Raw genomic sequence first — 16,095 nt, 5'->3', positions numbered from 1 at the left:
TATCACGTGAGAACTTAGTTGAATCGATGAATGCCTTTGTTTTTCACAAAAATCAGCTCTGTGGATTATGCCATAGTATTCACTCTGCCCGCTCGCTCTGCCCGACACGGGACCGTGTTTCGGATTTCAATTATCCTTTGTCAAGGGCTCATTTTCTAAAAATTGTATAAATAAAAAAGGTTAAAAAATAAATTCACATGCAGTTTTATTACTATATTATCAATGTGGTGCTGCATTTCATAAACTGTCTGACAGAAATTTACTGTTACCTGTGTTGCTATTACTCTTCAAAAGCATCATGGCATTCTGGTGTCAATTTCCGGTAAGAGCGGAACAACCGCCATATTTAAAGAGCTGGATTCACATATATAGAAAGACTTGATAGAAAACTACAGTGTTACATCATAGGTCAAAGTGACCACAATGGTCGACCTGATGGAGAACTTGAAACGACCTGATAGAGAACTAGAACGACCATTTGTCTTATCAACGCCATTGAAGTATTCATACTCTATCATATTGAATGATCTGCTTTTAACAACTCGACCATGTATAATTGTAGTTCTACAATAACAAATACACAAATTTGTTTTTGAATTTGTTTTTGAATTCTTAAATGAAATAAAATATCGCCCACCACTAAATCCCAAACTTGTTACTTCATATACAGGAATACCATTCTACTACAGCGTTTAATCCCTTCGGATGTGTAGTGTTTAAACTAAAAATCCATCGCTGTTCTTTTAAATTCAGAACTGACTGCTGGTCACCTCCTCTAGGATTTTTTGTTACTACTTCTATAACACGCCACCTTAAATCAGCGAAATTATGATTTTGTTGAATACAGTGGGCCACAATGGGTGCCTGCATTTTAGCAGTTCTAATGCAACTTCGATGTTCTATGAGGCGTGTTCTGATGGTCCTTTTGTTACGCCCCACATACTGTAGGTTACACGGGCATACTATTAAATATATCACATTACTGGTGGAACAGTCTGAAAAATGATACGCCTTGTGTGTTGTTCCTGATTGATCAATCCAATTTTGACCTATAATAGCCTGTTGGCATAGTTCACATTTTTGCCATCAAATCACATTAAAACTCATAATGTAATAAGCAACAATTCCCAATGTATTCTTTCACATTTCTTGTCATAGATATCCCAATAAAGGTCTCTTTTTCACTCTTGTTAGGGCTTCATCAGGGTATGAAATTTCGATGATAGAAAGTGAAATTACAGCGGGAACTGTAGCACCATTTTTTCAAATAAGCTGCTCTTCAGCCATATTTCATGGCGCCAGAGCAGTAGCACATTTAAATTAATGAAAAATTTCTACTGCAGGAAAGCCTGGAAAACATTGCAATTATAAATTGTGCATTCAAAAGCCAAACCATGTTTAAATAAATGATGATTGTTATAAGTGCAACCTGCAGAGCAGTAATGAGCATGGCGTGAAATCTCATATCTTTTGGAATATTGCGTATAAATCATATTTTGCTAATAAATCAGTTAATCCTTGAACTGCATGTTGCCTCTACAAAATCAAATAAAAGACGTAAATCCTTTAGCTAAATCTTATTCTGTTATATACTTCAGTAAATGAATATACATTTAAATATAAATTTTACCACTAAGACCGTTAAATAGAAGCAGCGTACCTGCATGAGAGTTTGCAGTGTCTGGCAAGGACTTTACCTGAAAGGCTGTTTCTGTTAGTTTCACTGGAAGTTCTTTATACACATCCTCTCTCTGGGGCAGAATTTCAAAGGGGTACGCGTGTAAGATACACGTGTACCCCCCCCCCCCAAAAACCTGCCCCAAGTTCCCCCTGCGTGTGCCGAGCCTATGTTGAATAGGCTCGGTGACGCACGCAAGCCCCGGGACTTGCGTAAGTCCCGGGGCTTTCCTGGGGGGCGTGTCGCGGCGGCGTGTCATCGGGGACGGAGCTGCAGGCGTGGTTCCGGCCCGGGGGTGTTTCGGGGCCGTGGCCGAGGCCTCCGAAACAGCTCCCGGGCCGGGGAATCGCGTGCTGGCCGGTGAGCGCGGCAGGCATAACTTTTAAAACAAAGGTAGGGGGGGTTTAGATAGGGCTGGGGGGTGGGTTAGGTAGGGGAAGGGAGGGGAAGGTGCGGGGGGGGCGGAGGGAATGGAGGCAGGCTGTGCAGCTCGGCGCGCGCAGGCTGCCGATTTTGGGCAGCCTTGCGCGCGCCGACCCTGGATTTTAAAGGATACACGCATATCTATTAAAATCCGGCGTATTTTTGTTTGCGCCTGGTGCGTGAACAAAAGTACGCACGGGTGTTCTTTTATAAAATCTACCCCTATGTGCAAGTAAATTTATTGGCTAACCATGGGACAAACATACAAACTATCTCCTAATAAAAGGCTTCCCATTCAATAGCTGTGTTTAGTCCCTTGGGATGTACTGTGTCCCATTTAAAGATATACTGTTCCCTCCGATGCAATTAGAGCGAAATATCCCCTCTAATAAGAGTAATTTTTTGGATGATGATAAATCATAGCTGGCCAATAGTATGATTATGCTGTAGCCAATGATAGACTAATGGTTCTTAAAGTTTTCTTTTTCGAATACAGCAGCAACCAAGGACACATTTTTATGAATAAGAATGCAGGCTCCCCTGCTGTTTGAATTGTACAAAGAATAATAACATTTGTTCCACCTAACCAGCTTTGAGCTTCTCATGTTCCTAGTCAGTAAGATGTGTTTCCTGCAGCAACAGCATATGGGCATTATTACGATAAGCAAACTGAAGGATGCGTTTTTTCTTAACTGGAGATGAAATCCCTCTCACATTCAAGGAAATGCTTTGTGTTGTTATGTCTCACCACCAAATACCACAAATCCAAATCAATGGTGCAACTGGTCAATCTTAACTAATATAATTCTGTAGCCAAATCTATATGTGGGCCCCTTACTCTAAGGGTCTGTATTTTAACACAGACTCTAATATGGTATAGGGTCACCTTACTTTAATTACAACAACTTTTTTTGTTTAGTTTTAACTGTGCCTTGGGACTTGAAATAATAACCTGGCTGAGGCAGATCTGGTTTTTCAGCGTCTGCTGGTGGAACTCTTGCAAAATCTCTTTTCTTTTACATACACTCCTTATTGATTTTAATTGCCCGCGAGTCCACAGTCTGTATGACTGTGTGTTGGTTCGCAGAGGTGGGTCCTTCTCCTGCAGTGCAGCATACCTTACTCATTTGATGGCAGGGTCCTGAAAGATGCTTTCTAAAACAGCTTTTTGTCAATGTTCTGAATTCTGTTCTATATATTATAGGTTGCTTCAGACTCTAATGGAGTCTATTCTAATATCACTGTTGTAGGCGTCATAGTGGATAACACATTGAAATCATCGGTTCAGTGTGCTGTGGCAGTCAAAAAAGCAAACAGAATGTTGGGAATTATTAGAAAGGGAATAGTGAATAAAACGGAAAATGTCATAATGCCTCTGTATTGCTCCATGGTGAGACTGCAACTTGAATACTGTGTAAAATTCTGGTCGCTGCATCTCAAAAAAGATATAGTTGCGATGGAGAAGGTACAGAGAAGGGTGACCAAAATGATAAAGGAAATGGAACAGCTCCCCTATGAGGAAAGACTAAAGAGGTTAGGACTTTTGGAGAAGAGACAGCTGAGGGGGGATATGATAGAGGTGTTTAAAATCATGAGAAGTCTAGAATGGGTTAGTGTGAATCAGTTATTTACTCTTTCAGATAATAGAAGGACTAGGGGGCACTCCATGAAGTTAGCATGTGGCGCATTTAAAACTAATTGGAGAAAGTTCTTTTTCACTCAACGCACAATTAGACTCTGGAATTTGTTGCCAGAAGATGTGGTTAGTGCAGTTAGTGTAGTAGCTGTGTTTAAAAAAGGATCGGATAAGTTCTTGGACGAGAAGTCCATTATCTGCTATTAATTAAGTTGACTTAGAAAATAGCCACTGCTATTACTAGCAACAGTAGCATGGAATAGACTTAGTTTTTGGGTACTTGCCAGGTTCTTATGGCCTGGATTGGCCACTGTTGGAAACAGGATGCTGGGCTTGATGGACCCTTGGTCTGACGCAGTATGGCATGTTCTTATGTTCCGTTTTATGGCTATGTATGGCTTGGTTTTTGGGATATTGCTGGGTTGTCCAGTCTATTCAATGTTGTAGTTCACATGGGTCAAATTTAGTTAGGTGTGGGTTGAGGGGTTGGGAAGGGTGGGTTAAGTGTAAGGATGGTTTAAGCTTGTCTCTTCAGTCCCAATTTCATTCCAAATGAGAGGTTACAAAATCTCTGTTTTTGGGGTTTTGAGGAGTTCAGGGGGGGGGGGGGGAGTTGGGAGACTAGGGTTGAAGGTTGATAGATGGGGAGGTTTTCTGTTATTAATGGATTTGGGTCAGGGGGGTACAGGGAGGAGAACTTGCTAGGGATTGAGAGGGGGATTTTAGGCATGGTGAGAGGTTGAAGATATTTCCAAGGGTATTACTGAGTCAGAAGGAGATGCGAGTTAAATGGCATATGGTTCTTTATATGTTCGTATTGTGGGTTATAAAATATTGATGCCTGGAATTTCAAATTGTATTTACTTCTTTAATGACACTTTGGGCAAACTGCTGCTTTTTGTTGCATACTATTCTTACAGGAAATCTGTTCAGGCACACTTAACTAAAAGCTGCACATTTAATTTACATGATGTATTTGGTGGTGATATCAATCACAACCCTTTACCCAAAAAACACTGTATTCCAGTTTACCTTAGTGTGTATCCACACTAAGGTAAACTGGAATTGTAATTAAAGTAAACTGGAATTGTAATTAAAGTAAGGTCAGGCGGTGCTGTTTGTGCATAATGCACAAACAGCACCGCCTGACCCATGGCGGTGCCTCCGAACTGGCCCAGTACAAGCCTCAGCTACAGCTCCATCCAGAAAAGTTATAATGCTTGCAGAAGAGAATACACAAAAAAGTAAACAGTAAAAAATAAAAAAATAAGTCCTGTTTCATAGAGCATGATAATGGTTGCCCACTACATGAAGAATCCTGTCCAAATAAAAAAAACTGTTTCATGTTATAGACACACTGCAATTGTTAATTAGATCTCAAGGCCCCAGCAGAACTCCTGCCATGTACTCGAAGGCTTATTTCCTGCAATCCTTAGAGCTCTCGCTTGGCCCATTTAATCGTTCTGTTGAATCCTGATGCTTGCTGTCCTGGAGCCACCTTTATGCTGCTGCCATACTATCAAGGATGACCGGCCAACCATTATACAGAAACCAAAAGTGGGCAGGGTATAGCATGGTGCATTTATAGTTTAGCTGCTGCAGCTCTCGCTTAACACCCATGAAGGCCTGATGCTTTTTTTTGGAGCGCAGTGGAGAAGTCCTGGAAGATCATAATGGGCGACCCCTGGTATTTAATATCATTTAGCTCTCTGGCTGCATTTAAGATCCTTCGTTTGTCAGTAAAATTATGTAATTTTATAATAACTGCTTTGGGCTGCCTACCCGCCGCCGATTCTGAGGTGCGGTGTGCTCAATCTGTTTTGATGATAGGGCAGCTCCGCCCGAGCTGCAAAATCTCAGAATGCGCCAATCTCAGGCAGCCACTTTCCAAACAATTTTACCACATCTGTACATTCTGCTTTTTCAAGTTCGTCTATCTTGTCTAAGGTAGATGCGTATCTCTGCTCTAAATGATCTATTTTGGTGCCAGCCAAAGTGAGAGCCATTTCTAAATCAGCCATTTTCATATCCTGCTCTACCAGTTTTTTGTGGAATTTTCTTGCACAGCTTCTACAAAGCCAGGCCACTTTATCCACTACCACAGCCAAGAGATCATCAAGTTTAGTGGAAATTTTTTCTGCAAACTCTTCAATCCAGGCCCAAATTGAAGCTGCATGTTCACATTCTTTAGGGTGCGCTCCTGCCATTTCATCTTCCGAGGCCGAATAACTGGCGCGATCTGGCCTGCTTGTCTCCTGCTGTTTGGTTGATTTTTTTTTAACTATGCCAGTTCGATCCGCTCATAATGATGGCAGTGTTCGCTTGCTGGCATCCTTACTCAGCACCATATCAGCAAATTGAGCCTCCACATAAGCAGGATATATAAGAAAAAGGACAAATGTAGCAGGAGTTCTACCGGAACACTGCCACCTTATCTACGGTATAACTATAAGCATGATACTTAAATTTATATTGGTTTATTGAAGTATATAAGATAAGGCGGGGTGTGTGGCAAAGTAATATTTCTATCTTTCTTCAGACCAGCATTTATTTTGAAGCTTCCAAAATGCATATAACAAAAAATACAAAGGTATTTTTATGAAACAGAGACCTTTGTTGGGATATTTATGACAAGAAATGTGAAAGAATACATTGGAAATTGTTGCTTATTACATTGTTTTAATGTGATTATTTGACAGCAACATTTGAGAAACGTGTTTTCTTATGATATAAAACCATGACACCGTTTAGATATGTACTTATCTTTTATCTAAGTATGTGATAATCTGTTTGCATTAGATTTAATGTGCAGGAAGATATTTTTTTTAACTGAATAGTCAGAAGTTAATTGGTGTGAATATATATTGAGCCAAACATAGCATGTGTGCAGTTTAAGTAGGTGGCTTTTGTACATTTTGTCTTATCTTATATGATTTCCTGTGTGCCCTTATTACTTCATATTTCTTGTTTGTTATTGAAGTATATAACAGAATAAGGTTTAGCTAAAGGATTTATGTCTATTTGGTTTTGTAGTGGCAACATGCAGTTTAAGAATTAACTGATTTATTAGCAAAGTATGATTTATTCACGCTATTCCAAAAGATATGAGATTTCACGCCATGCTGATTACTGCTCCGCAGGTTGCACTTATAATAATCATCATTTATTTAAACATGGTTTGGCTTTTGAATGCACAATTTATAATTGCAATGTTTTCCAGGCTTTACAGCAGTAAGAATGTTTCGTTGATTTAAAATTGCTTCTGCTTTGGTGCTCTGTAATATGGCTGAACAGCAGCTTGTTTGAGAAACTGGTGCTGCAGTTCCCGCTGTAATTTCACTTGCCACCATGGAAATTTCATCCCCTGATGAAGCCCTAACAAGGGTGAAACAGAGGCCTTTGTTGGGATGTTTATGACAAGAAATGTGAAAGAATAGATTGGGAATTGTTGTTTATTACATTATGAGTTTTAATGTGATTATTTGATGGCAACATTTGAGGAACGTGTCTTGTGATATAAAACTGTAGTGCCATTTAGATGAGTGCTTAACTTTTATGTATGTATGTGATAATATGTTTGTATTAGATTTAATGTACAGGAAGATTTTTTTTTTAAATAATTTATTGGGGTATGACAACAAGACAAAACCAACAATCAAACTTTCCAAATGTACATACCACCAAGTTTTCAGAATTGCATATAAAGCCAACCACCCTTCCCTCCCCCCTTCCCTCCCACCCCCTCTTGCAGAGAACCTCACTCATAAACCCTCTGGTAGTTTCCAGCATCTATCTTCAAATAAATATATGAAGAAAATGTTCCTCTAAATTGTTATACGGCTAAGCTTGTGCCACAGAGTAGTAATTAACCCTTTCCAATCATTACACTGACTCCTCCAAGGGTGCTAGTGCCTTAGTACGTTGGAGGAGAACACTATAATAGCTTCCCCAAATCTCTCGAAAAAGGCGTCTATTGCGTGGACCAAAATGCTTGCACATGGAACCATATTCCAATTGATATAGCTCCCACATTAAGGCATTCCAAAGATCCCCAGTAGGGGGGTGCACTTCAATCCATTTAAGTAATATGCACTTTTTAGCAATCAAACATGCTTTGGACAGCAGACCCGCATTGCCTACATTTAAACTAAAGTCTCCAATGTCATTGTTCAGGATGCAAAAGGAACAAGACCAATGAATATCAGTATGAAATAGATTGGACAGTTTGTCTCGAACTGTGTCCCAGAAAGCTGATATCGCTGGGCAATCCCAGAGACAGTGATTAACGTTGCTGAAGTCTGAGCACATTTTAAACATGAGGGTGAGGCAATGCGACCCTATCTGGTAGACCCATGCAGGCGAGTAGACAATGCGATGAAAAATCCTCTGCTGTAGTTTGCGTAGACTAACATTGTTTGTAATCTGCGTTATGGAGTGATAACTGGATTTAAGCATGTGTTCTTCCAGTTCTTCCCCACAGTCCCTAGACCATTTTGGAAGTGAGGTCGCAAAAACAGGGAACACTATTACAGAATTGTAAAATTGATACAAACAAGACAAAGAGCCCGTCTTGGCTTTGACATTCCAGAAGAGAATTATAGGTAGAGTTAGTAACATTCCCCCCTGCCCCTTGCAGCGCAGTATGCGCAGATGCCTTCAGATGGCCATAGAGGAGAAAGTGATGAGACTGGAGACCCAATTTCTCCTGACACTGGGCAAAGGTGTATATCTGGCCAGTAGTCTGGTCCATCAACTCATGGAGAGGCCAATTAGGTGTTATGTTAAAATTGTGGTGAGCCGGAAGCATCACTAGCGACTCAGGAGTGGAACCTTGCAATGGGAAGTGATAAGAGACATGCGATGGTAAACCTGAGAGGTTTATGAGTGAGACCCCATATTTTCCTAATAGTTTTTATTAATCTGTGGTGCGTGGGCAGTTTTTGACCCGTGAGGGCAGAGACATGTATAATATAACAAGGATCGGATGGGGAACACAAGGCCCGTATCAATTGGGGATCTGTATACTCCTGAGTGCCCAAAAGCCAATCCCCCAAAAATCGCAAATTGGCTGCCCATGAGTAGATTAAAAAATTTGGGAGCCCTTAACCCCTATGAGTTCTCAGGGCAGTCATCGTTGAATAGGCTAGACGTGCCCTCTTAGCATTCCAAAGAAATTTCCGCACTACAGTCTGAATTGTTCGATTATCTTTAGTGAGAAGTATGAAAGGGAGCATGGATAATTTTAGAGAATAGCCACTGCCATTAGCAATGGTTACATGGAATAGACTTAGTTTTTGGGTACTTGCCAGGTTCTTATGGTCTGGATTGGCCACTGTTGGAAACAGGATGCTGGGCTTGATGGACCCTTGGTCTGACCCAGTATGGCATTTTCTTATGTTCTTATGTTCTTATAATATTTGTGGTGCAATAACCATCTTAATCACTGCAATACGTCTCTGTAAAGATAAGGGAAGGGCTCGCCATCCTGCCAGTTTTCGAGTCGCTTTATCAATCATAGGAGGCACATTAAGTACCACTTCTGAGGGTCGGAATGGATGGTGATGCCTAAATATTTAATAGTGGAATCAGCCCATTTCACAGGAAAATCTGGCCAAGTTCCCCGCAAGGCCCCACCTATATCTAATGCCTCAGTTTTATCCAAATTCAATTTGAACCCTGATAGGGACTGATATAATCAAAAAATGGTTATAGCTTTTGGAAGGGCCCTGTGGGCATGAGATAACAGAAGCAGTATATCATCTGCAAACAATAGGTTCAGGTACGGTTGGGCACCCACTGGAATGCTTGTCACTTCTGGAGTTACCTTTAGTCTACACACCAGGGACTCTACAGTCAAAATGAACAGGAGAGGGGACCGGGCCACCCTTGTCGAGTCCCTCTCTGTAAGTAAAATTTATCCGAAAGTTGGCCATTAACCGAGATGCGTGCTGAAGGATTAGTGTAGAGTAGGTTAATACAGTCATAGATTCTCCCCAAAAAACCCATCTTGGACAGGACCTGTTTTAAAAAGGGCCATGCAACTCTGTCAAACGCTTTCTCCGCGTCACAGGTGACTAGCAAAGGTTCAGTAATCCTGGATGAGAGCTCAAGAGCAGCCAACACTTTATGTTTATTCACTGTAGAGCGTCTCCCCGCCACAAACCCCACCTGATCTGGGCACACTAAAAAGGGCATGAGAGGTTTTAATCTGTTAACCAGGATTTTAGCAAAGAGTTTAATATCCAGGTTTAGCAAGGAAATTGGTCTGTAGGAGGATGCCAGAAAAGGGTCCCAACCATCCTTAGGAAGAACAACTATTGTAGCAGCCCGCATAGTAATTAGCATTTCTTGCCGATCCGTCATTTGTTCGAAAACAGCCTGTAGGACTGGGGATACTTCGTCTGTTAATGTTTTATAAAACACAGACGTCATACCATCTGGGCCCGGTGCCTTTTGGGCAGGTAATGAACGGATCGCCTCACATATCTCTGCAATCTCTATAGGCCTTTGCAACCGTGACAGTTGCTCCTCCGATAGACTAGGTAGTGGGAGCGTCTCCAAGAACTCTGTAATAGCGGCTTCATCCACCTGATCAGCCGAATATAACTTATGATAATATGCAGAGAAAATTTTGGCTATATCCGCCGAGGCAGACTGAATGGCTCCTTTAGAGTCCTTTAGGTTGGCTATAAATTTAGAGGATTCCTGCGCCTTTAAAAGAGAGGCTAGGAGGCGCCCGGTCTTATTGCCAAATCGAAAAAAAGTGAACTGCCTGTAGCGTAGAGCTCTTGTAGCTCTACAGTGGAGTAAGTTATTAAGAGCTACTTGTGTTTCCTTGTACTGAGAGAGCTTTATGGCATCCTCCTTAAGATTGATTTGACGTTTAAGAGTCCTTATCTGTTTTTCCAAAGAGATAATTTCCTTGTCCAACTTTTTCTTTTTAAAACTAACGTAACTAATAATATCCCCTCGAAGGACACACTTCGCAGCTTCCCACAAAAAAACAGGCTGGTCAAGGTGCTGCTGATTGAACTACAAGAACTCTCGCCACCTCTTTAATAGAAAAGCCGGAAACTCAGGGTCACCAGCCAGAAATGCCGGGAGTCGCCATTGACTCTGGGAAGGTCCCAGTCTATGACCATATGTCCCCACCACTAGACAATGGTCGGAGACCAGTAAAGATTCAATAGAAGCCCCCGCCAATCTGGAAAAAATGGATTCAGAGATTAGTAAGTAATCTATCTGTGAGCGGGCAGAGTGTGCCCGAGCAAGTTGGGTGAATTCTCGCTCCCCAGGGTGGAGCATCCTCCATAAATCCATTAATTGTAAATGTTTACATAAAAAATTTGGACCCTTGTGTTCACTGACAGAATGTCCTCCCCTGGGCAGTTGTCTGACCAGTTGTGGATCAATTGCTAAATTAAAATCCACCCTATGACTATGGGATAATCGCTTAGTTTGGTAAGATGGTAGAATAAAGTAGTATAGTAAGAGTGGTTGTATGAATTTGGGGTGCAGACAGAGACCAAAATGATTGGGGACCCCATCAAGATACCCTTGAAAATAAGAAATCTACCCTGAGGATCCTCTACACTCTCCTGCAGCTGATAGGAGGTAGACTAGTGGATGAGAATTGCTATCCCTCTAGTTTTGAAGGTGCCAGTGGCGTAAAAACCTATGCCACCCATTTCTTTTGCAGCTTTTGGACCTCATCCGAAAGCATATGAGTCTCCTGCAGGAAAATTACCTGAGCATGGAGTCTGGCCAACCTCGCTAATATTTTTTCCCGCTTTATGGGAGTACCCAAACCTGCTACATTCCAAGTCATCATTTCTAACACCATAAGCCCAGATGTAGAAAACTATGTTGCGGCGTTAACCACTCCGTTTCCCAGAAAAAAGATCTTCAGCCTATAGATCCCCAAATAACCCGAAAGCATTGCCTGAAAAACATTGGATGATTAGGACACAAGAAAATCAAGGGCACAAACCACATTCCAAAACTTCTCAACAAGTTTGTAGTGAGATTCTCTGCAAGGTACCCTCCCCGTTCAAATTCCCCCCCTATCCCCCAATGAAAATATTTATTTATTTATTTATTTATTTTTAACTTTTATATACCGACATTCCTGTATAAAATACAAATCACACCGGTTTACAATAAAACATAACTTTGCCTGTGAGCGTTACATAGAACAATCAACAAATTATACTAAAAAGCATACATTACCTTTGTCAGAAAATGTAAAACAATTATAAAGAAGAAATTGTTAACAAGGGATAAAAGATAACAAGGGGAATATTTAAAACTAAGGGATGCACGAAGGGGTGCACAAAGGGGAATGCCCCTTTGTCGCGCCCCTTCGACGTGTGACACATGGTGCGCGGCGCCTGCTGGCTTGGCGATTTTAACGGCTCAGTTCCGTGAGCGATGACATCGGGGGAGGGGCGGGTCCCTCAGACCTTTTATTCTTTTCAAATTCATCATCTCTTCCCAGTTTCAGTGTTGCTTTTTTTTCTTTTTTCAATTTTTTTTGTCTTTTTTACCTCAGATGTAATCAGGTGTTCTCCAGATAGTCGAAATCTTCCACCCTTGAACCAAACCATGGTCCAAGAGTTGAGACCCCTTCCCCTTCCCCAGCGTAACACGTTGACCCTATAAAGGGCTGGAGATCACAAAGATGAAACCATGTGTACGGCTACCACCCCGCCATTTTCCAAAAAAGCCCCTATTAACATATTAGATCAGAAACAAGAAATTAACACATCAAAAACCCAAACTAGGCACCTGGTGCCTCAGGACGCTCCGCCCAAGCAAGTTTGCGAAGTCCAGTTGAGGGACAGTGAAAAGAAAAGTAAAAAAAGAACAAAGAAAAACTGGAAGTTGTGGCCGCTAGAGCAACAAAGAGGTCAGACTCTGTCCCATATACTGTACATCCCACCGGTGAATCATGGGGCTACCTCCGATGAAGGTATTTCAATAATTTCCAGCAATAGCGAATCTTGCCAGGAGGAAAAAATAACAGCATCCGAAAAATCTCCCATGGAATTAACACTGCTCATTCAAGGTGATGGTTGCGGGGCCAAACTTGTTAGGCCCTGTACATAAGCACTGGCTTCCGACACCGAAGTAAAAAATTTTAACTGACCCTGATAAGAAATCCGTAACCGTGCTAGGAACAGGAGCGCAAATCGGATCTTCTTGTTAACAAGGTCTGTGCATACTCCATTGAATGCTTTGCGGAGCAGGGTTACTCTAGGCGAAAAGTCCTGAAATACCAGGATCCTATAAGATTCGTAAAAGAATTCTCTCGCCTTCCGATAGTGCAGGAGGACCAGTTCCTTGTGGGCATAGTGCAGGAATCGTGTCAGTATCACTCTGTCTGCGCGCCATTTCACCTTCATTTTTCTGGCCCACACAATGTGCTCGTTGTAGGAGGCCCCCGGATGGGGAAGTGAGTGAAGGAACAAAGCTGAGCAACCAGGCCTCTAGTAGTCATGGAAGATCTAAATCAGGTAGAGATTCTGGAATCCCCATGAAACACAAGTTGTTGCGACAGGAGTGATTCTCGAGATCACTCACTCGTTTTCGCCTGCTTTTCCAACTCAGCTACCTGGCGTTCAAGCACGCCAATATCATCCTCGGCAAGCACAACGCACCCTTCAACCCGTTCTACCCGGCCATCAAAGTCTACCAAAGAGGCTCTAACCTCAGCGATTTGCTCGGAAATTTGGTAAAGACTCATGTCCAGGGCTGTCACCACCGCATGTGATATCTTGTCTTCCAGGGAGTCTCCCGTCTGCAATTGCACTATCGCGGGTGAGGTGGCGTCTTGGGGGCCGGGGCTTTCTACTTTTCTTTTTCCTTACGAACCGGCCAGGAAGCCATACGGTGTCCACTATGTCGGTTCTCAGTTGGTGATGAGTTCCCAGGTGCGATAGAAGTGAAGCAGACTTAAAAAACCACGGGGCAAGCGTGATGTAGAAGGATTAGGCTGGGGTGGTAGCCGGAGCTCAGATAGCTGCTGCCTATCAAGCCCACCACATCATGTGATCTCCAGGAAGATGTTTTTTTAAACTGAATAATCAGTAGGTAATTGGTGTGACTGTATATTGAGCCAAACATAGCTTGTGTGCAGTTTAAGTAGGTGGCTTTTGTATGCTTTGTTTTAACATTTAAATTAGAATAAAAACTGTTTGCACGATCGAGTTGAGACACCATTGTAAATTTTGGGGTATACTTTTGTATTTTTGAGATATGTTGTATGTAGCCCCAGGTTTGTAAGGGTGTTTTAATGCCTTTCATTTAGTGCTGGATAGGTGTGTGTGTATGTGTATACATTTCTTAAACTGCATGTATATATATATAGTGTGTGTGTGCAGCCCCACCCAAGTGAGCCTTTCCTGCATGGATGGGACCATAAAAGTATTTGTAAGTTCTTTAGGGCAGGAACCCTTACTAGCTCTTCTCTAATGACCCTTCTCCAAGGTGTGAATCCTTTTATCCTTTTGGGTACCAGTGCAGGAATGTCTAACTTCCATTTGTTATCCTTGGGAGAGGGGTCACTTCACTTTGTATGCTGTGGGCTCAAATAAAGATGCTGGACACACTGGGTTAGTATCCAAACTTAAATTTACTGTATAAGATAATTGCAGATGGCACAATAATATATGCCTAAGGCATCACAGTCTTTTCTCTCCTCTGAATCACTTATGGGAGGAATCCCTGGATGCAGGTTTTTCTTACTCTGCTTCACTGCAGGTAGAGGGGGCAGCTAAAAATCTTCCTCCTGCATGCCTAACTTAATAGTCTTCTTCCCTTAACTGAATATAGTACCAGAGTTGCTCCCTATAATGGGTCACCACCACTTCTGGGGCAGATCTTCCCTATCCCTAGGTGTCCCAGACACAGGTGTATCCCTGTGCCCTGAGTCCAAGAAAGGCCCAGGTATCCAGTGAGGCTCCTAACCATGAAAAATCTCAAAAGCCTGGAGGAGTATCCTAACCAGCTGTGCAGTAGACTGGCAGGACCTCCCTCCCGATCCTGGTCAGGAATCCCAGGCTGGGTTAGCTTGTTCCCTCTGACTGGGCCTGAAAAGCACAAAAAAAAAAAAAGGTAAGCTCCTCACTACCTCTTAACTCTCCAAACCTTCTAAGAGACTGCCTCCAGAATCTCAGGAGAGAGCTGTTATAAAGCCTCCTGGGGGACGGCCATGCCCTGGCCCTTCAAAGGGAGGGACTGGAATTTGAATGGGTTCTCCTGCCATCCACTAACCTACTCCAGCTAATGCTTCCCTGGGCATACTGGTAACTGAAGATTGGCTCTCGGTTACACATGCAATCATAAACTGCCATAGATCCCGGCCTATTTTCCTTCTGAATAAACTTCTAATACTTGGTAACTCTAAGCCTTTAGATTTAGATTATCCAGTTTTAGATTACATTTCAAATAACGCTTACTGGAAAGTGACAGTCTGACAGAGAGACAACACATTTCCTTTAGTCTCTAGAGTCTCCTTAGTCGATATGCCAAAATTGGCTAACTGTAGTTACACAGAAAGTTACACATGAATATAATGGACACATGGTAACAGACAAAAAAAAAAGACTGAATTAACTAATGTTTGAATCTTGTGAGCAGCAGAGCCAATTGTCAAAGCTTTTAAAATGAGGCAAATTCCCCCATGTTTCTGTGTGGCATTTCCTCTGTGAGAATGAGCTCATTTTTAATAAAGGCATAAAACATGGCCCTGCAATGAAAATAAAGCATCACTGACACATGCAGCATGGAAAGGCAGAGGCAAAGAAAGACAGAATGGTATTAGGGAAGGTGAATAAATGGGCAGAAATAGAGAGCTGTGTTGGTGATTGTAGCTTACCATTGGAAGACAGATTCCAGTACTTTGGGTGGGGGTTGGTAAGAATGCTTGGCTTGAAGGTAGTTCATATCAGTTATATCATGAGTCTTTACAGGCAAATAATGTTAAATATAAAGAAAAAAATATACTTGATATTTTGCTACTCTGAAGTCTGTCTGTCTGTTTTTGCAGGTGTGTGTCGCTCAGATTTTGCGTGCAATACAGATACTTGGGAGCACTCCAAAACTCAGAGCAATCACCTTACGCTTGATGACTTCCCTATGGGAGAAACAGGTCAGAGAAATACAAGACTGTTGCTCCTGAGATGAGATTTTTCTTTGCAAGCTAAATACTGTTTCTGTTGCCTTTTTCAAATGCTCAGCTGAAGAAGAAAAAACCATAATGGCTTATGGCATGTGCTGATTTTTTTTTTTTTTTATAATTCTTTATTTATACATTTTGCAAATTAATACAAACAGAAAATCTCATTTCTTTCCTGCT

The 16,095-nt window shown here is 41.8% G+C and overlaps 1 protein-coding gene across 1 annotated transcript in view; it reads left to right on the top strand.

The window, feature by feature from the left end:
• FOCAD (focadhesin) overlaps positions 1–16,095 on the top strand; it is a 788,759-nt gene that overhangs the window by 309,013 nt on the left and 463,651 nt on the right. Inside the window, exon 13 of the mRNA XM_029606912.1 lies at positions 15,787–15,888. Coding sequence (XP_029462772.1) covers positions 15,787–15,888 — 102 coding nt within the window. The remainder of the gene's footprint in view (positions 1–15,786; positions 15,889–16,095) is intronic.

This window comes from Rhinatrema bivittatum, chromosome 1 (genome assembly GCF_901001135.1).
Source record: "Rhinatrema bivittatum chromosome 1, aRhiBiv1.1, whole genome shotgun sequence".
Lineage (NCBI taxonomy): Eukaryota > Metazoa > Chordata > Amphibia > Gymnophiona > Rhinatrematidae > Rhinatrema > Rhinatrema bivittatum.
Note: the sequence above shows the minus strand (reverse complement) of the source record. Positions and strands in the feature narration are given on the sequence as shown.